The sequence below is a fragment of the Mustelus asterias genome, chromosome 17, assembly GCF_964213995.1.
Source record: "Mustelus asterias chromosome 17, sMusAst1.hap1.1, whole genome shotgun sequence".
NCBI lineage: Eukaryota > Metazoa > Chordata > Chondrichthyes > Carcharhiniformes > Triakidae > Mustelus > Mustelus asterias.
In genome coordinates, this window is record NC_135817.1 from 56,061,809 (window position 1) to 56,086,993 (window position 25,185).

General features: G+C 41.6%; 1 protein-coding gene across 2 annotated transcripts in view; it reads right to left on the minus strand.

Moving 5' to 3' along the window:
* The window catches only part of vps26c (VPS26 endosomal protein sorting factor C), a 54,914-nt gene that overhangs the window by 15,118 nt on the left and 14,611 nt on the right, over positions 1-25,185 (minus strand). For both annotated transcript variants that reach the window (XM_078232719.1, XM_078232718.1), the window contains exons 2-5: positions 9,917-10,060; positions 8,250-8,399; positions 3,951-4,031; positions 2,622-2,696 (exon numbers count right to left, since the gene is read on the minus strand). In XM_078232719.1, coding sequence (XP_078088845.1) covers positions 2,622-2,696; positions 3,951-4,031; positions 8,250-8,399; positions 9,917-10,060 — 450 coding nt within the window. The remainder of the gene's footprint in view (positions 1-2,621; positions 2,697-3,950; positions 4,032-8,249; positions 8,400-9,916; positions 10,061-25,185) is intronic.

Sequence of the window (25,185 nt, forward strand, 5' to 3'; positions counted from 1 at the left end):
TAGTAAAAAGTGCTACATAAATGTACATCTTTCTTCTATTTTCAGAAGTGAAACCAACTACTCAACCTCCATCACAAATTCTGGATAAATGGACTTGTATAGACTGAAGACATCATGCAGTTGTCACTTCCTTCCCCATCCTCTACACATAATATCTGAGGGGCAGTTACTCAACCAGGGGAAAGTGCCTGAACAGCGAATGAATCATTCTAAGAGCCATGATACCATCTGTCAGGATCCATATGCCCAAATGCATTGTCACAAAGTGGAGTTAATATAGAGCGCAAAGTTAAGATAGTTGTCTGTGTTGGTCAATGTGGCATAAGCTATCAACTGGACCCTGATTGAGAGATGTCTAAAGAGCAGTGGTGAAATGAGTGAAATGACCTGGGTTTTTCTTCCTCCAGATAAAAATTATGGGATGAATTCATCTGGCATTGCAATACTCTAGTTTGTAACTGATATGTCTTGGATCTTCGCAACATGGGAAACATGGGGCTTTTTGAACATTTACAAAGTGGAAACGATATTTCACATCTGACTTAAATAGGAGTGTTTAAATGGAGCGCGTCCTTAGGATGAGCTCAAAAGACCAGTGCAAAATGACAAATCACATACAACATATTTATAATAGGGGCGCATAATTTACAAAAACTGCAGGCTAGTACTGTTGTTTTACATGAAGTAAATTCAAGCTGACCTGACTTGAAGAGCTTTGAGTAATTAGCACATTAGCCAGTGAATGAAATTAAGATCACAATTGGGATCCAGTCAGTGTTTGGATAATACAGAACACATCAAGTGATTTCCTAATAATGCAAACAGTTCATGAGGACAAATAAGTCATAAAAGTAAAGATTTACTTCTACTCCATACAAGTGATTAGCAGTTCAGAGAGGGTTCACTCGACTGATTCCTTGGATGAGGAGGTTACCCTGAGGAAAAGTTGGGACAGGTTGGGTCTGTATCTGTTGGAGTTGAGAAGAATAAAAAGCGACCTCAATAAAACAGACGAGAATCTGAGGGAACTTGACAGGGTAGCTGCCTTTCTTTCCCTTGGGGGGGGAGAGACTAGAACTACAGCACAATTTAAAAATAAGGGGCCTCACATTTAAGACGGAGATTAAGAGAATTTTCTTTCTCTCGGGGTCGTGAGACTGTAGAAAACTCTTCCCCAGAAGGAGCAATGAAGACAGAGTTATTGAATATTTTTGAGGCTGAATTAGATAGATGCTTGACTGACAAGGGAGTCAAAGGCATTGGTGGTAGGAAGGAAAATGGACTTGAGGCCTCAATCAAATCAGCCATGATCTTACTGAATAGCAGAGCAGGCTCAAGGGGCCAAATGGAAGACTGCTGCTCCTAATTCATGCATTTTAATTTACATTAATATACCATCCTATTCTGTCAGAAGTGCTTCACACAAAATTAATTACTTTGAAATAGTGACAATTATTGAACGCAAATGCAACAGCCATTTTACACACACAAAAATGAATTAATTTCCATGTGATCTATATTTTGGATGATATTGGACGAGATAAAAATATTGGATAAGACACCAGGAGCATCCTTACTCTTCAAATGCGATCATGGAATCCCTAACAGCTGAATGACAGCAACACACATCTGGAATAATGATTCCAAAGAATTTGCAGACAATCCCTTGCCCGCTGCCTGAGTACAGCAGTGAAGAGTCAACGTAGATCGTGTGTTTAGGCCCTGGAATGGAATTTGATTCCACATCCTTCTGACTCAGAGCAAGAGGCAAACCAAGTCATGCTGACATTGGGATCTGAACCACAATGATTGTGAATAGAACTTGGCGTTATAACAAATGAATGCTGGGAACAATATGGAATATAACGAGCAATAAGAGATGCAATTAATTGAACACAACTGAACAAATTTGGTTTCACTGTGCGACCGGCACCATAAAGGTGAGATCCTAAAGATTATTGCTATACAAACAGGCAGCTGGATTACCTCCAAGCTTGATTGCAATATTTGACCAACAAACCAAGAAGAAATTACTTTTGCTAGACATTGGCATTCTGCTGCTGTTCAGTGCTATGATATCACAAACATGTCTGTGAATGAGTAAGGGAACATCTGTTTAACTTTCATTCTATCAGCTTTGAGTCATCTGGGAAAATGAAAGCAAACACATTGATTCAATAGCCTGCACTTCACAATAGAAAACACAAGACCTCTATCCTTGAACTGAAATATAAGTAATGCACTGTCCAGGAGGGAAAAGAGAAAAAGATAATCACCAGTTCATGAAGATGTCAAGAGATCTTCCAGTCATGAGAACGAACTATGAGACAACAGAGGCCATCCCCAACCACGCTATCTGTTATGGTTAAATGGAGAGTCAGGGATACCAGTGGAATCACATCTCAAAGAAGAAGCAAGCCTTTGTTTGTTGGCTTGTGAGACTACCATACATTTCTCATGCCATACATGCTTGCTCTGAAGTCTTGTCCAGGAATATTCCAGGGCCAACCTTAGTGACCACACCCTCCTTTCATTCAATGTTCCCAGCATTTATCATTTTATTTACTCCAGTTCCCTTGATTCCCAGCCAGGCCCCAGCTTTTATCAGCAGCGGTGCTCACCTCTTTGATGTTCTGCAGTGATTCTGGAGTGATGCTGAAGTCCACCGGACTGGGGGTCAGCCTCCCCTTCTGAGGCTTTAAAATAAAAGAATCAACTTTAAAAGAAGGCAAATCAAAGAATCTCAGAACTGTGGAAGGTGGCCATTTGGCCCATTGTGTCTGCACCAGCCAACAAACAGCCATGCAGTTTAATCCCACTGTTCAGCTCTTAGTCTTTGACCTTGTATGTTACAGCACGTCAGAAGCATGTCCAAGTATTTTCTGAATGCTGTAAGGGTTTCTGTCTCTACCATCCTTTCTGGCAGTGAATTCCAGATCCTCACCACCTTCTGGATGAAGCATTTCCCCTTAATTCACCAACAGACCATCCCCTTCTTGCCATATATTTATGTTCCCTGGTTATGGACCCCTCAATTAAGAGGAATAGGGCTTTCCTATCTGCTCAATTTAGACCCCTCATCATTTTACAAACTTCAAATAGGTCTCGTCTGGGCCTTTAAAATGTTTAAAACTGCACATAGTACTCCAGGTCTTATACAGTACCAGCTTAACCTCCAAGCTCTATGCCTCACCTAATTAAGCCAAGTATCCTGTATGCCTTTCTTGACCACCTAACCTGCCTGTCCAGCTACCTTCAGGAATCTGTAGACATGCACTCCAAGGTCCTTTTGTTCATCTACACTTCTCAGTACCCAACCACTGTAACATAAGTATTTCACAACTTCGAAACAGATGGCATTTTACACAAATACGAGGACGATACGAGTTCCCACAAATATGCAGCCACATGGAGTCTCAGCTGGGACTGCATGCTGAAAAAAAATTCATGTCTCCACTATTTTCAGTTCAGTTATTTCTCAATGTGCTCTCCGATCAGGTCAGGCTCCACACCAGGAGTGAACACTCAGCAAACTGGGCCCATAATGCAAAAGATACTTTTATTCAGCACAAACAAACTTCTATACTGTATCCCCTTGACATAATTCAACATCAATCCATCTGGCCAATCACATAACAATTTATTCACTTCAACATCTACTGCTTAATTTTTTTTACATGTTGAACAATTTTTATTCTTCATCTCTCTCTGTTGAGGCCAATCTTTAACTTTTGAATGTTGATTCTTCACTCATTCCTTACACCACTTTCTTCTCCCTCTCTTCCATTTACAACTCTTTCATTACCCGTGTCCCTCATGTCCCAATTTACGGGCTTCACACATAAATTAATGACAACCTCAGAATCTTCAGGAGACAAACTAAAGGACAATAGACATATACGCTCATTCTTCCTGCCCTTGTTGTCTTCAAAAAGCTGGAATGCACTTACCAGTGAATGCACAATGAACTCGCAATTCTTGGTCAAGTCTTTGGCAAGCAGCGGTCGACGCACATCACAACGTAGTGTGTACTGAAAGAGAGAGATAATGGTCAACCATCCTTTGGACACAAAACAATCTAATTTTTAAAAGATCCAGATACAGTATCCACAAGTTTGGACAATCAGCCTTCCAGAAATGCCAAGTTTACAGAATGGCAGCCTTGGACTGTGAAAGATTGTTTAATACATCTTTGCCACAAGTGACACTACCAGCAGGGGATATCAAATCATTACAGATTACTAAGGACAGAAATTTGGCAGCATAGGTTTCATCACTGGAAACAATTTACAATTTTGGATTATTGAACTACAAACAATCTACTTGGATAATCTAGCCAAATGGGTCACCTCCAGCTGGCAGTCACTGAACGCAAAAAATCGATGATATTCATGATCCTCAGTGCCAATTTATGATGATCATGGTTCAGCATTTTGATATTAGTAGTGTAATTGAGATATATATTGAGTTTAAGGGGAATGTTTAAAAATTCAGCTTTATGCGACAGGCATGGAGGGAATGCAACACGGTGGGACACTGGTTCGCACTGCTGCCTCACAGCGCCAGGGACCCGGGTTCGATTCCCAGCTGGGGTCACTGTCTGTGTGGAGTTTGCACGTTCTCCGTGTCTGCTTGGGTTTCCTGCTGGTGCTCCGGTTTCCCCTCTCAGTCCAAAGATATGCAGGCTAGGTGCATTGGTTATGCTAAATTCTCCCTCAGTGTACCCGAGCAGGCATGGAGTGTGGTAACTAGGGGATTTCCACAGTACCTTCATTGTAGTGTGAATGTAAGCCTACTTGTGACTAATAAATGAACTTTAAAAACTCAGATGCTGATCTTTTTTATTCATTCGTGGGACCTGGGTGTCGCTGGCTGGCCAGCATTTATCACCCATCCTTAGTTGTCCGAGGGCATTTGAGAGTCAACCACATTGCTGTAGGTCTGGAGTCACATGTAGGCCAGATCAGGTAAGGACAGCAGATTTCCTTAACTAAAAGGACATTAGTGAACCAGATGGGTTTTTCCGACAATCAACAATGGTTTCATGGTCATCAGTAGACTCTTAATTCCAGACATTTTTAAAAAAAACTGAATTCAAATTCTACCATCTGCCATGGCAGGATTCGAACCTAGATTCCCACAACATTTCCAGAGTTTCTGGATTAATAGTCTAACGATAATACTACTGGGCCATCACCTCCCCGCAATTCAGATGCTGGGACAGCAGGACAGGGACTCATTTTAGCCTTGCAAGTGGTTATGTTAAGAAGAGTTAATTGACTTTTGTTTACTTAAGTTCTCCTGGGATTTCTATTTAGATTGATTGACAGGGTCATGCGATGATGTGGTTTATATGCATTCCTGGGTCTGTAGCAGAGAGAAACAGCTTTTACAGAAAGCAGTTTAGTTTGCAACTGAAGCTCGGTTGAAGTTAGGAGGACTTTGCAGGCTTCTGGAACTCTATCTCTCTGAAAGCTCCAAGACTGCCTACATTTATTATTGCAAGTATATTTGTGATTGCTAACTATATTTAAAGTGACCTTCAGGTTTATAAGAAGAATTCTGTTTGGAACTGAACCAGTGATGAGTTTGAAATTAAAGTTGGTTCCTTTTCATTTTTAAATACTGTTCAACTGTTAATGGTTAAGCTGCTTCGTTTGAGAGAATTATATTTAATTTGTTTTATTAAATAAAGTTCATTTTACTACAAAACATTCCTACTTTGTCAGTGGAATCACTCCTGGAAGAAAGTATCCATTCCTCACATTTATGCCAAAATAGAGAAATTGTTGGGGTCTAGTTTGGCTTCATAGTTCTGGTCCAGGATCCTAACAGCATCAAGACTTAAATCAAAACATTTTCTCTAAGGAATGGTAGGAGCAACATGCAAGTGTTTTCTTTTAAATTTATATTGTTCTATTGAAAGGCAACTTGCAGCTTACAACAATGGGGAAGCAGTAGCATAGTGGTATTGTTACTGCGCTAGTAATCCAGAGACCGGGGATAATGCTCTGGGGACCCGGATTCAAATCTCAATTCAATTTTAAAAAATCTGGAATTAAAAATCTAACGTGGACCATGAAACCATCCGGTTCATTTATGTCCTTCAGTAACCTGCCATCCTCATCCACCATCCAGACCCACAGCAATGTGATTGACTCTTAAATGCTCACTGAAATGGCTAAGTCAGTTATACCACCTGTATCCACCTGCGACAAAAATAAATTAAAATTAAATTAATACAAAAAGTCTGCAAAAATAAATGAAATGGATGGACCACCTGGCATCAACTGAGACATCGAAACAACAGCAGCAAACCCAATGCTGTCAACCCTGCAAATTTCTCCTTACTTGTATCTGGGGGCTAGTGCCAAAATTAGGAGAGCTGTCTCACAGACTAGTCAAGCAACAGCCTGACATAGTCATTCTCACGGAATCATATCTTACAGGAATCATACCTTACAGGAATGTCTCAGACACCACCATGACCAGCAGAGCCAGCGGTACAGTAGTATATAGTTGGGAGGAATTACCCTGAAAGTCCGCCAACATTGACTCCAGACCCCATGAAGTCTCGTGGCATCTTGGTCAAACATGGGCAAGAAAACCTCCTGTTGATTACCACATACCAATGCCCTCAGCTGATGAATCAGTACTCCATGTTGAACACCATAGCAAATGACTGTCAAGTAAATTTAGCACATCAAACATTCAATCACTTCGAAGGAACATAATTTGAAAGGAATAACCAAGTTATTTCCTTAAAATACTTGCATTGAAGCCAAATTTATAATTCCAAAATCAAATGGTAATGAAGGCTAGATTTGTGAAAAAGAACGATGCACTTCACATGATCAGTTAAAATAATGCCAGTAGTATCCCTGCCTGACTTCGTTTCAGCTGATACAGACACAATCTGAACAGAGTTTCATGTAACAACACGCCCACTTTAGGAACAACCGGAACACTTTTATTCAAATCTGATGAATCAATTCACCTCCCTTTTTAGTTGGAGAAATAATTTATTTTCCCGTGATTAAAAATAACAAAAAATTCACATTGCAATTTTTATTCTAAACTGAAGGGTGTGCAGATATTGATTACTACAGTTTGAAATTGCCCCACATTCAAAACTGTACCTCAAGACAAGAGTAAAAGGACACATATATAGTTGGAATGTGCACCTCAAACACAGTAACAATAAATTTTCAAAAGGATTCACTTGTTGGAATGAAGACATTATTCTCTCTCTTCCATGCATTTTAACACTGCCCAAAAAGCCTCCAAGATGTCAGCACCTGGAAGCAGGTCAATAATGTGGAACAGCTGTTTTCTTGAAAACTCAGCAGATCTGAAAGGAGTTCCAGCATTGAGAAGGGGGGGGAGGAAAGCAGTGAGGAAAGAGAGACAGAGGGACAGACACCAGGACTTGAGTATACTGCGCAACCTCTACATGCACATGGGGAAATTTAATGATCAGATGCATTCGTCATCTGTGTGAACAATTGGATGGGGACAGAGTGAAAAATCTGAGGAACAGTAAGCAACAAACCCTTTAAACCTTCAGAAATTATGCAAACACATTAGCACACAATTTTCTGAGTCATGCCAATAAAACGTAGAGTCAGCAACATCTTTCCTTTCAACATTTCAAATGTACTTAATGTCTGTGACAAGGTTTGGGATGTCCAAAGGTCATGAAAGGCACATTATAAATGCAAATCTTATTTTTTATTTACAAACTATATAGCTGGAGTAGGAGACCTCTTCTGGCCTTTGACTTTGTCTTCCTTAAAGCTGTGTTGTGTTGATTCATTATTGCTTCGCAATTCTTGCATCTCTTACTTTGTGGCTTCTTATTGCCTTTTGTTTGGTGCATTTAATATTTTCTCTGACAATTTTTAAGAACGGAACTTTTCCAACTTGCTTGTTTTTTTCAAATCTCCAGCTGTCTAAAATGTGCCAATTGTCGAATTGCACGGACATGAGTCTCATAGAAAGGAAGGTAATGGATGGGAAATCTGGTTGTAATTTTTGATGGTGTAAGGCAGATAATTACTTCAAATCAGTGCAGCTTCTGGTAGATTACTAAGAACGTAGTACCATACAAAATCAGAGGAGAAAATCCTCCCTCTCCTCTCATCCACCCCTGTTTTAGCCAGGGCAAAAATGCTAACCTGGTAATAAGAAATGAGACTATGCTGAATATGATCTTTTATTAAACCTTGATACATATAGCTGTCACTTACCTGAATGTTTACGAAGACACCGTGGTATGTCTCGTACATAACCTTACTGCCTTTTACCTTCAGTGGGAATTCAAAAGGAATTTCCGTCCGCCCACTGGGTAGCTTCCCCGCCTTGGTTACTTCTACACTACTGCTGATCAGTTGGATGGGCTGCAAAAAGAAATACACCATAGATGTCAACGCCTGAGAGACCCTTGCTTGGAAGAGACTCATTTGAAGGGACACAATTCTTTAAGGACACCCAACAGCAAGAGGAAGCCCAGAAAAGGAACCAGAGAAAGTAACTGCAGCGATCTAGAGTCCTAGGACTGAACCTACCTCCTGGAAACACCTGCCAAGTGTGCAGTCAAAGATGCGGCTCTAGGTCAGACTCATCAGCTATGCAAAGACCTGCAGAACCCATGACCAATAACAGAGTTTCTTAGGTGGACAATCATACTCATTAGCGAGTGATCGCCAATGAAGAATAACTTTGATTAACAAAAATCTATCAATCGCAGGACTAAAATTGATCTAGCATCAATTGCTATTTGTGGAAGTGCGCAAACTTAACCACTCTTTGTAAGAAGTATTATTTCCTAATACCATCTCCTTGTAGCAGTCAACCAACCACCCAGAGGTTGAGCACTGTGAAACTGCTGAATAGTCATGAAAAACCCAACTAATTCACCACTGTTCTTCAGAAGGAAACCTGTCAGCCCACATACACATCCAGTCCACATTCTGTGCTTGACTCTGCATGTCCTCAGGACAACTAGGGCATGCTAATATTTCCATGCAGAGTCTACAGACTAAACATTGACTTTTTCTCTTCAAAGATACAGTCTTGCTGTTTATTTACAACATTTTTAAATTTTTACCTCAATGTCGATGCAATTTATTTATTTTCATAATAACACAAAATAGTTCTCAGGAGCTTTCACCATCAAGTGGTTGATCATTGGTGATGTTTCCTAGTGCTTCTTAAATTTTAGGCAGACTGGATGGTACAAAGGGTTATTATTCTAATATTTTTATGGAATCTTAGTCCAATATTGGCTACAGGTATGTCTGACAGCAAGATAGACTGGCTTCAAGTTACATTAGACCTAGACATTATTTGCTTAATCTCATGATTTAAGTTGGCTGTCATTTTCTAATGCCACATCTGCAAGTAAGTGAAGTGAGCTGTCTGTTCAAGTAATCAAAACAACTCAGCTACTATCTGTAACTCGCTTCAAGCAGATAACGTCCATCACTCCAGAAGCATTTTCACAGTAAATCAGGCATATATCCCTCTCCTTCTCTCTCCCCCTTCTCTCTCAGCTCAGTTCCTTGCCATAACCAGCCCAACTTTAGGAATTTCATTTCAGGGGCCAACAGACCAGACAAAGTTGAGCTCATGAATAAGTGTTGGCTTTCTGTTCTCGGAAAGGGAACACTTGAAGCTGATTCCTTAAGTTTACAGTCATTAGCAGATCAGTATCTAACTGGAAGGCTACCAAAGAGGGAAAGTAGTTTACAGATCTTCTGTGAAAGGGGTAATCTCCCAGCTAAGCACTGTGACAACAGTTCAGATTTTCCAACAAATGCTGAGCAAGGGATACAAGTCGATATAAAATATTAGTATAGTCCATCCCCACAATTAGATCATTTGAGGAAAGAAAAGTTTGGACAACTCCACATACCTTCACAGAATTGTAGAAAGCTTCAAATACACCAACACTCTTTGCACTGAGCTGCAAGCTAACAACTCCATCCATGGCCAAGGTGATTCCCTGGTGCTGAATGGCTTCTTTACTGGATAAAATAACCACTCCAGACAGAGTTTCCTGCAATAGAAGCCACAATACAAATCAAAGCCTTGCCGTTACGTACTCAAATCCGCAACACAGGTCCCACCTACTACCAAGCTTTTTATTACGCACTTCATTCATTTTTACTGAATCATTCAATGCTTCTGATCCACTAAAATAGGTGGGATAGTAAATTTCAATAATGAGAGAAGAAATTTACAAATTAATATGGATAGGTTAAGTGAATGGGGCAAAATTTGGCATTTGAAGTTTAATGTGGATAAGTGGGAGGTTATCCATTTGGTAGGAAAAGTACAAAGACAAATCATCATCAAAATGGAGAGAAACTTCAGAATGCTTCTGTGCAAAGGGATTGGTGTCATCGTGCATGAATTGCAGAAAACTAATAGGTAATAGGGAAGGCAAATGGAATCTTGGAATTATTGCTAAAGGAATTGAATATGAAAGTAGTGAAGGGTTGCTGCTACTGTACAAAGCATTAAACCACACTTAGAATATTGTGTACAGTTTTGGTCCACTTACTTGAGTAGTTGCATTGGAGACAGTTCAGAGGAGGTTCAAAAGATTGATTCCAGAGATGAGGGGTTTGTCTTACAAAAAGAGATTGGGCAGTTTAGGCCTATACTCCCTGGAATGTTGAAGAATAAGAGATTTAATTATGTACAAGATGATAAAGGGGATTGACGAAGTAGATATGGAAAGGATGTTTCCTCTTGTAAGGCAATCTAGAACAACCAGTCATAGTTTTAGGATAAGTGGTGGCCAATTTAAAACAGAGATGAGGAGAAATTACTTCTCTGAAAGATTTGAGAGTCTGTGAAATTCACTATCCAGAGTGCAGTGGATGCCGGGACATTGAATAAATTTAAGGAAGAGATAAACAGATTTTGGATTAGTGATGGTTTGAAGGGCTATGGTAACAGGCAGGTAAGTGGAGTTGAGGCCGATGAGATCAGCCATGATCGTATTAAATAACAGAGCAGGTTCGAAGGACTAAATTGCCTACTCCTGCTCCTAGTTATGTTCCTACTTTTTTCCATGCACTTGAAAATTCCTCATGCATCTGTAGACACACCACAGTCAATATAGAAGTGTTCCAAGTATTTATTTTGCTCAGTTTCATTATATCAACATTGTTAATTACATAGCAATTGGGGGTTAATTGTATTCAGATTGTGGAAATTAATTGGGGACTCACCTGTACTCAATAGAGTATATAGAACAGACTGAAATTTTGGTTGTTGACTCAAGGTGCACGGTAAGCAATGTATATCAATCACTTACAAACTTTTATTTACAGAAAGACAAGGCTCCAATGTTCTATTCTTCATCACCTAGATATAACAGACACTGTGTAGGACAGCTCATTCAGCCTCTTGAGCCTAGTCTGTCATTCAATTATATTGGGCTTATTTGCATCCTAACTCTATCCTTCTGTTTTGGTTCCACAGCCCTTAACATCCTTGCCTAACAAAAGGCCAGCAATCTCAGTTTTGATACTTTCAATTGACTCTCCAGCCTTAACAGCTTGAGGCACAGAGTTCCAGATTTATATCATTTTTTATTTGAAGAATTGCTTCCTGAAATTATCCTGTGATAGCCTACCTCTTATTTTAAGGTCATGCACCCCCTTGTTTTGTATTCTGGTTTGTACTAAGGTAGCCTTCAGTCCAAACTTTGCTTCACTTCGACTTAAGTCACTCTGAAGTAAAGAGTGTGTATATGAAAATGTATCAGCCAGTGTTCCTGCTTATCTTACACTGACCCTTGCTGTAAAGTGCACTTGATCGTCTGACAACTAATAACAGGATTAGACTTGATTACCCCTCTCCAGAATTTGCTGACACCACCCAAGCCTGTATACAGGAAACATCCAAAGAGACAACACAACAAAATTATTATAATTACACAGCTCCTACTCGAGGCTTTTCCCTGCCTGGCTGATGCTCTGTAACCACAAAGCTGAAAAAAAGAGATCTTTTTATTAACAGCTTCAAATCTCACTGAAGAAATTTCAGACCAATCCACATCCAACAACCTGCTCTGTAAACTCTGCTCAAACTTTGACAACTGTGACAAATTCTACCACAGAAGCCAAGACAATTCTAAAACAATCAACATCATTCTAAATCAAACAACCAACATCATTCTAAAAGAAAAAGTCAACTCGTCCTCTCTTTCAACGTTGATGGATGGATCCTTTAAAAGATTTCAGGATTCAGATTTGCATCTTCACCAAAAGCTAATAGTTCCTCCTTGGACCACACATTCCTACAATCCCAAAAATTAGTGAGATCTAATTTTAAAACTGCAATTAGGAAGAACACCAATACAAAGAATGATAAATACTTCACACCATCTCCCAAGCAGTTTAGTAGCAGAAAATTTCAAAAAGCAATCGATTTGATTTATTATTGTCACATGTATTAGCATAGTGAAAAGTATTATTTCTTGCACGCTATACAAACAAAGCATACCATCCATAGAGAAGGAAACGAGCGAGTGCAGAATGTAGCACTACAGTCATAGCTAGGGTGTAGAGAAAGATCAACGAAATGCAAGGTAGGTCCATTCAAAAGTCTGATGACAGCATGGAAGAAGCTACTCTTGAGTCGGTTGGTACCTGACCTCAGACTTCTGTATCTTTTTCCCGATGAAAGAAGCTGGAGGAGAATGTCCGGACTGCATGGGGTCCTTAATTATGCTGGCTGCTTTGCCGAGGCAGCGAGCGGGAAGTGCAGACAGAGTCAATGGATGGGAGGCTGGCTTGCGTGATGGATTGGGCTACATTCACGACCTTTTGTTGTTCCTTGCGGTCTTGAGCAAAGCAGGAGCCATACCAAGCTGTGATACAACCAGAAAGAATGCTTTCTATGGTGCATCTGTAAAAGTTGGAGAGAGTCGTAGCTAACATGCCAAATTTCCTTAGTCTTCTGAAAAAGTAGAGGTGTTAATCGGCTTTCTTAACTACAATGTCGGCATAGGGAGACCAGGACAGGTGTTGGTGATCTGGACACCTAAAAACCTGAAGCTCTCGGCCCTTTCTACTTCATCCCATTGATGTAGACAGGGGCATGTTCTTTTTTACTGAATTCAATGACAATCTCCTTCGTTTTGTTGACATTGAGGGGGAGATTGTCACCGCAGTTGTTCACCAGATACAGTCAGAGGTTTACAGCATGCAAACAGGTCCTTCAACCCAACGTGTCCATGCCGCCCCTTTGTTTTTAACCACTAAACTAATCCCAATTGTCTGCGTTTGGCCCACATCCCTCTATAGCCATCTTACCCAAGTAACCGTCTAAACGCTTTTTAAAAGACAAAATTGTACCCGCCTCCTCTACTATCTCTGACAGCTGGACACTCACTCTGCCAGACACTCATCATCCTCTGAAAAAATTGCCCTTCTGGACGCTTTTGTATCTCTCCCCTCTCACTTTAAACCTATGCCCTCTAGTTTTAGACTCCCCTACCTTTGGGAAAGGATATTGACTATCTAGCTGATCATGTCCCTCATTATTTTATAGACCTCTATAAGATCACCCCTCAGCCTCCTACGCTCCAGAGAAAAAAGTCCCAGTCTATCCGCCTCTCCTCATAACTCAAACCATCAAGTCCCGGTAGCATCCTAATAAATCTTTTCTGCACTCTTTCTAGTTTAATAATATCCTACACCAAGTCCTACCCTGGTTCAATCTACCAAATTGCATCACTTTGCACTTATCGAAATTAAACTCCATCTGCCATTCATCAGCCTACCGGCCCAATTGATCAAGGTCCTGCTGCAATCCTCGATAACCCTCCTCACTGTCCACTATGCCATCAATCTTGGTGTCATCTGCAAACTTACTAACCATGCCTCCTAGATTCTCATCCAAATCATTAATATAAATGATAAACAACAGTGGACCCAGCACCGATGCGTGAGGCACAACGTTGGTCACAGGCCTCCAGTTTGAAAAACAACCCTCTACAACCACCTTCTATCATCTTCTGTCATCCAGCCAATTTTGTATCAATTTGGCTACCTTATCCTGGATCCCATGAGATTTAACCTTACGCAATAACCTACCATGTGGTACCTTGTCAAAGGCCTTGCTAAAGTCCATGTAGATAACATCAACCGCATTGCCCTCATCGACCTTCTTGGTTACCCCTTCAAAAAACTCAGTCAAATTTGTGAGACATGATTTTCCACTCACAAAGGCCCTGCTGACTGTCCCTAATCAGTCCTTGCTTCTCTAAATGCCTGACAGATTCTCGATCTCATTCCTGTACTCTGTCTCGTCATTGTTTGAGATCTGACCCACTACGGTGGTGTCATCAGCAAACTTGGAAATTGAGTTGGAGGGGAATTTGGCCACACAGTCAAAGGTGTAAAAGGAGTATAGTAGGGGGCTGAGAACACAGCCTTGTGGGGCACTGGTGTTGAGGATGATATTGGAGGAGGCGTTGTTGCCTATCCTTACTGATTGCAGTCTGTGGGTTAGGAAGTTCAGGATCGAGTCGCAGAGGGAGGAGCCGAAGCCCAGGCCACGGAGTTTGGAGATGAATCAGAAGCTGATACAGCAAATAATATTTCTATTGCAACTTTAACGTAGTGAAATATTCCAAGTTACTTCACAGGGGAGTTATAAAACAAAGTATCCTTTAAAAAGCATTTAGACAGTTACATGGGTAAGATGCGTATAGAGGGATATGGGCCAAATGCGGGCAATTGGGATTAGCTTAGGGATTTTTTTTAAAAGGGTGGCATGAACAAGTTGGGTCGAAGGGCCTGTTTCCATGTTGTAAACCTCTGACTCTATAAGTTGGGTAGTCAGCAATTTGGTAGGAATATGGTCGAAAGGCACAAAAGGAGATAAATGCCAATTACTGCGGATGCTGGAATCTGAAACAAAAACAGAAAATGCTGGAAAACCTCAGCAGGTCTGATAGCATCAGTGGAGAGACAATAGAGCCAATGTTTCAAGTCTGGATGACCCTTCATCAATTAATATGGAGACAAGAAGAAGGAGAAGTTTATATTAACAATTTGGATGAGAATATAGGAGGCGTGATTAGTAAGTTTGCAGATGACATCAAGATTGATGGCATAATGGATAGTGAAGAAAGTTATCTCCGATTGCAACGGGATCTTGATCAATTGGGCCAGTGGGCTGAAGAATGGCAGATGGAGTTTAATTTAGACAAATGCGAGGTGATGCATTTTGGTAGATTGACTTACTCAGTTAATGGTAGGGCATTGGGGAGAGTTACAGAACAAAGAGATCTAGGGGTACATGTTCATAGCTCCTTGAAAGTGGAGTCACAGGTGGACAGAGTGGTGAAGAAGGCATTCAGCATGTTTGGTTTCACTGGTCAGAACATTGAATACAGGAGTTGGGACATCTTGTTGAAGTTGTATAACACAGTAAGAAGTTTAACAACACCAGGTTAAAGTCCAACAGGTTTATTTGGTAGCAAAAGCCACACAAGCTTTCGAAGCTCTAAGCCCCTTCTTCAGGTGAGTGGGAATTCTGTTCACAAACAGAGCTTATAAAGACACAGACTCAATTTACATGAATAATGGTTGGAATGCGAATACTTACAACTAATCCAGTCTTTAAGAAACAAAACAATGGGAGTGGAGAGAGCATCAAGACAGGCTAAAAAGATGTGTATTGTCTCCAGACAAGACAGCCAGTGAAACTCTGCAGGTCCACGCAACTGTGGGAGTTACAAATAGTGTGACATGAACCCAATATCCCGGTTGAGGCCGTCCTTGTGTGTGCGGAACTTGGCTATCAGTTTCTGCTCAGCGACTCTGCGCTGTCCTGTGTCGCGAAGGCCGCCTTGGAGAACGCTTACCCGAATATCAGAGGCCGAATGCCCGTGACCGCTGAAGTGCTCCCCAACAGGAAGAGAACAGTCTTGCCTGGTGATTGTCGAGCGGTGTTCATTCATCCGTTGTCACAGCGTCTGCATAGTTTCCCCAATGTACCATGCAGACGCTGCGACAACGGATGAATGAACACCGCTCGACAATCACCAGGCAAGACTGTTCTCTTCCTGTTGGGGAGCACTTCAGCGGTCACGGGCATTCGGCCTCTGATATTCGGGTAAGCGTTCTCCAAGGCGGCCTTCGCGACACACGACAGCGCAGAGTCGCTGAGCAGAAACTGATAGCCAAGTTCCGCACACACGAGGACGGCCTCAACCGGGATATTGGGTTCATGTCACACTATTTGTAACTCCCACAGTTGCGTGGACCTGCAGAGTTTCACTGGCTGTCTTGTCTGGAGACAATACACATCTTTTTAGCCTGTCTTGATGCTCTCTCCACTCCCATTGTTTTGTTTCTTAAAGACTTGATTAGTTGTAAGTATTCGCATTCCAACCATTATTCATGTAAATTGAGTCTGTGTCTTTATAAGCTCTGTTTGTGAACAGAATTCCCACTCACCTGAAGAAGGGGCTTAGAGCTTCGAAAGCTTGTGTGGCTTTTGCTACCAAATAAACCTGTTGGACTTTAACCTGGTGTTGTTAAACTTCTTACTGTGTTTACCCCAGTCCAACGCCAGCATCTCCACATCAGAAGTTGTATAAGACATTGGTGAGGCCACACTTGGAGTACTGTGTGCAGTTCTGGTCACCCTATTACAAAAAGGATATTATTAAACTAGAAAGACTGCAGAAAAGATTTACTAGGATGCTACCGGGACTTGAAGGATCGAGTTATAAGGAGAGGCTGGATAGACTGGGACTTTTTTCTCTGGAGCGTAGAAAGCTGAGGGGCGATCTTATCGAGGTTTATAAATATAATGAGGGGCATAGACTATCAGCTAGATAGTCAATATCCTTTCCCAAAAGTAGGGGAGTCTAAAACTAGAGGGCATAGATTTAAGATGAGAAGGGAGATACAAAAGTGTCCAGAGGGACAATTTTTTCACACAGAGGGTGGTGAGTGTCTGGAACAAGCTGTCAGAGGTAGTCAGAGGTGGGTACAATTTTGTCCTTTAAAAAGCATTTAGATAGTTACATGGGTAAGATGCGTATAGAGGGATATGGGCCAAATGCGGGCAATTGGGATTAGCTTAGGGATTTTTTAAATAAGGATGGCATGAACAAGTTGGGTCGAAGGGCCTGTTTCCATGTTGTAAACCTCTGACTCTATAAGTTGGGTAGTCAGCAATTTGGTAGGAATATAGTCATGGGAGCAGATGGGGGGGATTCTGACAGACATTGGCAAGCACTGTGCCACAGTTTTTAGCTGGTCACTTTCAACTCAGTAATGAATATTTTGAGGAAAACAAATGTAGTTTTCAGGGATTTATATTTGTATTGGTAAGCAATAGAAATAAAGTACAGTTTTAAGTGTGTTTAATTTAATGTTTTAGTGCCTGGAAGGGTAAAGCCCATTGTAAGATTCATGCTGGGCAAATATGTTTGTATGTATGGGGGTTGGTTTCAATTCCAACTGTGTTTCTATTGTGCTTGAAGAGGGTTACAACGTGAAGAGTAATTAGAGGCTGGCAGAAGTAGCAGTGGTTGCTTAGCAACTGGGGGCCCTGGGGGTCCAAAGATATGTGGGTTAGGTTGATTGGCCATGCTAAATTTACCCTCGTATCAGGGGATTAGCAGGGTAAAATCGTGGGGCTGCAGGAAAAGGGCCTGGGTGGGGATTGTGGTTGGTACAGACTTGATTGGCCGACTGGCCTCCTTCTGTACTGTAGAGATTCTATGAAAGTAGGAAGGCTTTTATGTTTTAGTTTTTGGCTGAATGTGTTTGCAGTTGAAGATAGTGCACCAGGAAGTGAACAACTCTCAACTCTGCCATGAGGAAAAGCTAGACAGGACAAGCTAGCTGCAAAGGAGCAGACTTCCCAAAGAACGCAAACATGGTACCTTGCGGATCCAGTCTAAACTGCTGGGGAATCAAAGGAGGCCTGGCTCCCAGACACATGGCATGTAGGACCACGGGCAAGTGGTTATGCCCTTAGTGCCCATGAAACCTCAGGCTATGGATAAAGAGCCCTGCTGCCTTGTTGGCGTTTCAAGAGAGAAAGCTAAAGGGAATAAACGCTGCCAGAAAATCCAGAATGGAGTTCCGTCGGCAGTTATCAGTCAGCTTCCCAGCAACTCCTGCAGCAGAACTGGTATCAAGCAGTACTGGTTTCAGTCTTTCCTATGGACAATACCAGAAATGGCGAGAGAGGGATCCTGATGTTTGGATAACTCAGAATATCCAGCCTATTTGGCCAGGCCTGTGCCCTGGAGAGGATGCTCCAGCTTCACGGTTTACACTAGCACAACACAGGAAGCAATAGTTACTGATTATAGGCACTCGCTCAATTGGCGTAGAGCACAAATGCCAATGGTTACTTCTGACAGTGATAGAAATCATCATGTCTCATTGGTTAACAACCACCCGCCTCAAGCTGTGCAGACCCCAGTTAGTTAGGTGCTGTACTGCCATGGCCTGCTTGCTTCCACGGGTACTTGGAGCTTAGACAGTCATCTCTCAACAGTGGGGTTACTAATCCATGCAATACGTTGACAAACTCAACAAAGACAACGCCAGTCTTTTGCATCATAAACTAGTATGTAAGGACCATGAACCCTCCTGACCTTACCGACAACCTTCTCAGTGTTGATGACGGACGCAGGACAACTGTGATCGTCAAAGATCTTACCAGACTCAATTTGGGCACTGATGCGCTGTAAGAAACTAGGCCGGCTTAATGTGGATCCCTTAAAGAGAAACACTACATGTTATTCTGGCAGGGGAATAGCCAAGTTATAACACATGAAGATGGATTGGGATTCACAGTAAAACATACTCTACATGCAATGATTGAACTCCCCTTAGAAAGTTGAGAGTGTTCTTTCTCTTCATTTGTCAACAAGCATGGTTTAGTTAATCTATGCCCTGACACTCATCTCCACCCAATTCTGAGAGGCACTTGACGCTGCCATCAGCAGAATTCCCAGCATCTAGGCAAAGGATGCTCGAGGGAACTTCAACACAAGGATGGATACTGATTACACTGCTAGGCCAAAGTGCAGAGGGCACCAGAGAATTGGCAAGATAAATGAAAATGGACAGAGGTTGTTGGAGTTATGCTGTTACCATGGACTATGTGGCAAGACTTGGTTTCAAAGTAGCTTTTGATCACACAAAGTGTCCTGGAGACCCCAGAATCCACAACAGATGATGTCCAACTCAGAAGTGATACAAATCCCAGGCATACTCCTTTGTCTGCTAATGATGCCAATAATCATTCTGAAGAATTTGCACTGCACTACTTCCAAGGTCAATATATCGGAGATGCAACGTCCAGAACTAAACACTGTTGCTTAATTGGGATCTAGCCTGGTATGCCACCCAATAACTGATCTCCAGCCTCTGTACACATTGAAGAGTGATCAATCATATGAAAAAAATGAAGGGAAGTAAACACTGAACAAGTGAGTGGGAGTAGCATTTATGCAACACTCCTCACAGAGAAGGGGAATGTTTCCAAGTGTTTTACAAAGGGTTGAAGAATTGCCCACCCTGCAGAAGGATGAGAGTAGGTGAAAAAAGATCAACATGACTGCACTTTTTCAGAGGAGCAAAGTAGCTTTGGGATAGGATTCTGGAGGGCAACGGACATGGTGCCTGAAAGATCAACCTCCTACAATAAAGAGGTGAGAGCACAAGTGAGCAGCAATTGAGAACTAGGCAAGTCATGGATGCATGGGCCCCCGAGCAGAAAATGGGCAAGACAGGATAGGCTAAGGCTAAGGAGAGATTTGAACATATCTTCAGGGAATAGAATTTGGAGAAGCGATGATGAACGAGTCTAACATGATGCAAGGCTACAGATTCATTGAAAGCTGTGGAACATAAAGGCAGGGAACATAAGGTTTGTGAAATCTGTGAGATGATGATCATGTTAATAGAAAGAATAACTGGAGCAGCAGATTTATGCTTTGAAATTAATCAGTGGAGTCTAGAAATAAACAGCCTTGCCAGTGTACTGCAGCACATCCGATGAGCTCTGGATCATATCTCCACACCCATCAGCTTGAACTTGACAGCTCTATCCGGTTTTCCCGAATATCCAGCCCTCTTGCAGCAACAGTGAGTTTACTTCAATCACACACATATCACCAACCAGCCTTCCACCCTTGCTTACTAACATTATTCATCACTTCATTCCTCATGCACCTTTCCATCACTTGCCTATACAACAAGCTCAGGATAGAGTTTAGACAAAGACAAGTAGACACCTCTTGGCTGTAGTATGTAACTAATCTCACATCCGTTGTCACTATGTGTTTGCTCGATCATAAATGGTTTGTCTTCAGATCCTATTTCCGTGTGTTCTTTGGGCAAGAGATCAATATTCCAAGTACTTACTTGGCTGTCTGGCTGTTCTCCTTTAAAACATCCAGCAAAGTAATGATTAATAGCTGACTGCTTTGCCTGCAACCACTTTGATGTCAGCTCATGTTTATTCGTGGTCAATAACAACAAATCTTACACGTTTACACCCGGTGACCCTTCTGCAAGTGTCATTAGCTCCTAATGACCATATTTCAAGCTGCCCACAACATGTAAGTAAATGCACTAAAGGCAAGTAAGGCCATTGGTGCAGATGCATTTTTGTCACCTTTAGGAATCAAATCACCAGATATCTGAATCAGAACACTTGGTCACTGGCACAGGTCTCATGCAATATTAAAATAGCTATTACATACTTGGGAGGACGCAGAGTTACTGGAGTATCAAAGGACATCAGGAAATCTTTCGAGGACACAGATTGCATTCCTCATTCAGCTCTTCAATACAGTACTCACAAAGTAAAATAAGACTGCAACTATCATGGAACCATCGATGCAGAAACTTGAAAGGCTGAAGATGTTGGGACCTTCTATTAAAGGCTTTCCAGTTTTGAACAACATGACATACTCTGTTATTCTCCATCATATGCTGGCGGACCTGGTCTAGTTTTTATGCCATGAATTCCATTTTGGTTATGGCATGTCTCTACCACCAGAGGACAGCAATAACACACTTACAAAATCATCCTAATTTTAAGCCGATTCATTCATTTACATAAAAGTCAGTTTCTGAAAGTATATACATTATCCATCAACTTCAAATTTTCTGTAGTGATGTCTTGGAAGAGGTACAGTAGCAGAGGGTTGTCAGCACCTGTTGGACCATACAAACACCTCCCCCAACCTCTCCTCAATCAGTCACTAACGGCAGGTCAAGAAGGAAGTTGGGAGAATGGGTGCAGGATGGGGACAAAAGAAACGGCCCCATTATTCCCCAGAAGATAAAGAATCAAATAACCTCTTGCAAGGTCATTGCCAGCACTTGGCTGAAGCTGACCACTTGGTGCCAAGTTTGGACTGAAGTCCCATGTTTTCTTCATTTTCTCGTCATCCATCTCAACATCCCAACACAAGATTTTATCAACAGTTCCATTAGTTATGTAACTAAAATTCTAATTCTTACATTGCTCCTGTGTGCATTGCAGCAAACTATTTTGAGTACGACATTGGCAAAATATCCAGAAACAGCCTGTATTTCCCTATAGCCCACATGGTGCAATGAAGAAAACCTCCCCGTGCAAAACACTTTATCCTCACACAAAATGCATGCAAATATTAACATAATATCAAGAGGGCCATTGGCTTTTTTTCTCCCCCATTTCCTCGATTCAAACCTCGAATTGATGCGACAATTGTCACTGACCTTCATAACAAAATGCTTGTTCTAAATGCACACAAAGCTTGATAGGGTGCTATTTTGACCATGGAAATAATCACAGCAGTGTCCAGTCCCTGACCTTGCTGACAACTGGGTACATGCACTTCCTGAACGGTGAGCAAGAGAAAAAACACCCTGACCCTTTTTTCTTCAGGCAGGAGTCAGCATAATCCAGGGGCCATCTTCATGCCATAACTACCTCACAAGATCAGACAAATGGACAGAACGGGGATAAACCAGTAACCTCTCTCAGTCTGCGTGGATCAGTAACTCAACTAGCAAGGTTCTGATGAAGGGTCAACCAGACTCAAAACATTGGCTCTATTCTCTCTCCGCAGGTGCTGTCAGACCTGCTGAAATTTTCCAGCATTTTCTGTTTTTGCTTCAGATTCCAGCATCTGCAGTATTTTGCTTTTATCTAGGTACAAAATGCAGCTGTTCTCATAAAAGGGAATTTTTTTGCACAGGGTGGAAATGCTGTTTGACCTCCCTCCTTTCCATCCATCAACTCTCAGGTGGGCAAAGCATGTCCTTCAGTCTCAATGTCAATCTAAATATTCTCTTTGCCCTACAAAAAAATGATAAGCAGGCAATGTTGTGACATTAGTGGGTGATTTTCAAAGTGATAATTAAACTGAACATTTCACCCATTACATAAGCCACAGACAGATGAGAAGAGGCTCCCATTTTAATTAACAGCTTTGCTAATTACGTCTGCCACCGATAGATATTAGATAGCAATTTTCAACTGAAAAATTTGAAGGCTAAGCAGATTACAAAGTGAAATTAAATGAAAGTCGCCAAAGTCCCAGAGGACTATAGGCTGCTCTCCACCTTTTTGAGAGAGCTGATGGGTGATGGTTTAACCTGAGGGTCACCACACTTCAGGTGAGTGACTAGGTTAAGATGGTGGGGCCTTCATGAATAACCTCAGCCAGAATGGGAATTGAACCCGTGCTGTTGGTGCCATTCTGCATCACAAACCAACCATCCAGCCAACTAAGCTATCCAGTTCATGATTTTGAACACCATTATCAAATTTCTCCTTAACCTCTGCCCCAAGGCAAACACTCACACTCACCACTTGTCTTCCATGGCTCCAAGGCAACAAATCCACTATCAGAGGCTAATTACTGCTACTTTTTAAAAAAAACATAGTGCATTATCTTGAACTTACTGAAATTCAATTACATCCACTACATGTTAGCCATTCCCCCACCTTTTGCAATACTTGATTTATATATGTTCTGAACACATAAAATTTTTAATTTGCTATAGATTGAAAATTCCAATGTTACTCTCTCTAGGAATATATTCAGTTCATTAACATACACAGTGAACAGAAGTGCTCCTGGAACAAAACCCTGTAGTACACCAATATATTCCATTTCTTATCCTTCTTATAATTCCCAACTCCATAATCTTCCCTAGAAACGTCCCGAGTTATCGCAGGCCAGGTACACTGCATTTCCCCTATCTACTTTCTGTTATCAATTCAAAAAATTATAAAAGAGGTCTTTCGAGCATTATTCAACCTTTTGACATCTATGCTGGTTACGTCTAAATTTATCCAGATATGTTCATAATTAGGCAGATTACTCGGACTTCATTAGCCAAGTTGGTGCTCTTATATGTGATGACAACCATGGAAATTAAGGTTTGGCTCACCTTTAATGCAGCGTCCTCCCCACCAACAATGCGTTCCTCCACCACCCCACTCACCTCCACTCCATTTCCTCCATATCTTCTATCATAACTGTGCAGGTTCACACGAGGGACAGTTCCCTGGTAGTGATAGTGCAGGGCGAACATGTACCATGACTGCACAAGCCAATAGTCAGCTCCTTCAAAAAAGTGAAGGCAAAAACGGGAGAAAGACAGAATAGAAAGGCAAATGCCAATACAAAGAAGCAACTCAAATGAAGGACATAGGATCATAGAATTATTACAGCACAGAAGGAGGCATTCAGCCCTTTGTGCCCTGCCCGCTCTCTGCAAGAACAATTCAGCTGCTCCCTTTCCCCCCATCCTTTTTGATTTGATTTATTGTCACATGTATTAACATACAGTGAAAAGTGTTGTTTCTTGCGCAATATAGACAAAACATACCGTTCAGAGAGAAGGAAACGAGAGAGTGCAGAATGTAGTGTTACAGTCATAGCTAGGGTGTAGCGAAAGATCAACTTAATGCAAGATAAGTTCATTCAAAAGTCTGATAGCAGCAGGGAAGAAGCTGTTCTTGAGTCGGTTGGTACGTGACCTCAGACTTTTGTATCTTTTTCCCGAATGAAGTAGGTGGAAGAGAGAATGTCCGGGGTGTGTGGGGTCCTTAATTATGCTGGCTGCTTTGCCGAGGCAGCGGGAAGTGTAGACAGAGTCAGTGGATGGGAAGCTGGTTTGCGTGATGGATTGGGCTACATTCACGACCTTTTGTAGTTCCTTGCAGTCTTGGGCAGAGCAGGAGCCATACCAAGCTGTGATACAACCAGAAAGAATGCTTTCTATGGTGCATCTGCAAATGTTGGTGAGAGTCATAGCTGACATGCCAAATTTCCGTATGCTCCTGAGAAAATAGAGGCGTATGTTGCCCTACAAATTCACTCTCTGGTGCTTGTCCAATTCTCTGCTAAAAGCCACAATTGAATCTGCCTCCAACACACACTCAAGTGGTGCATTCCATACCCTAACCACCACTCGCTGCCTACAATTTTTCCTTCCCTTGTCACTGTTGGTTCTTTGGTCAATCACCTTAATTGGTCTCCTTTAGTTCTTGGCCCTTCTGCCAATTTACAAACAAGGAGCAGGGATAGGCCATTCAGCCCCGAGAGCCTGCACCACAATTTAATAAGGTCATGGCTAATCTGATAGTAACCTCAAATCTGAAGCTGTCGCTAATAACCTATCACCCCTCTTGCTTACCAAGAACCTATCCACATCTGCCTTAAAAATATCCAAAGGTTCTGCTTCCACCTTTTCAGGAAAAGTTCCAAAGACTCACAAACCTCAAAACAATTTCACCTCATCACCATTTTAAATGGGCAAGCCCTTATTTTTAAACAATGACCTCGAATTCTAGACTCTACAACAAGATGAAACAACCTCTCCACATCTACCTTGTCAATAACCCTCAGGACCTTCTATGTTTCAATCAAGTTGCTTCTTATTCTTCTAAACTCCAGTGGATACAAGTCTGGCCTGTCCAACCTTTCCTCATTCCCATCCATTTCAGGTATTAGTCTGGTAAACCTTCTCTGAACTGCTTCCAATGCATTTACATCTTTCCTTAAATAAGGTGACCAATACTGTACACAAAATATGCTCTCACTAGTGTCCTGTACAATTGAATTATTGCAATGATCCCCTTGCAATAAATGATAATATTCTATTAGCT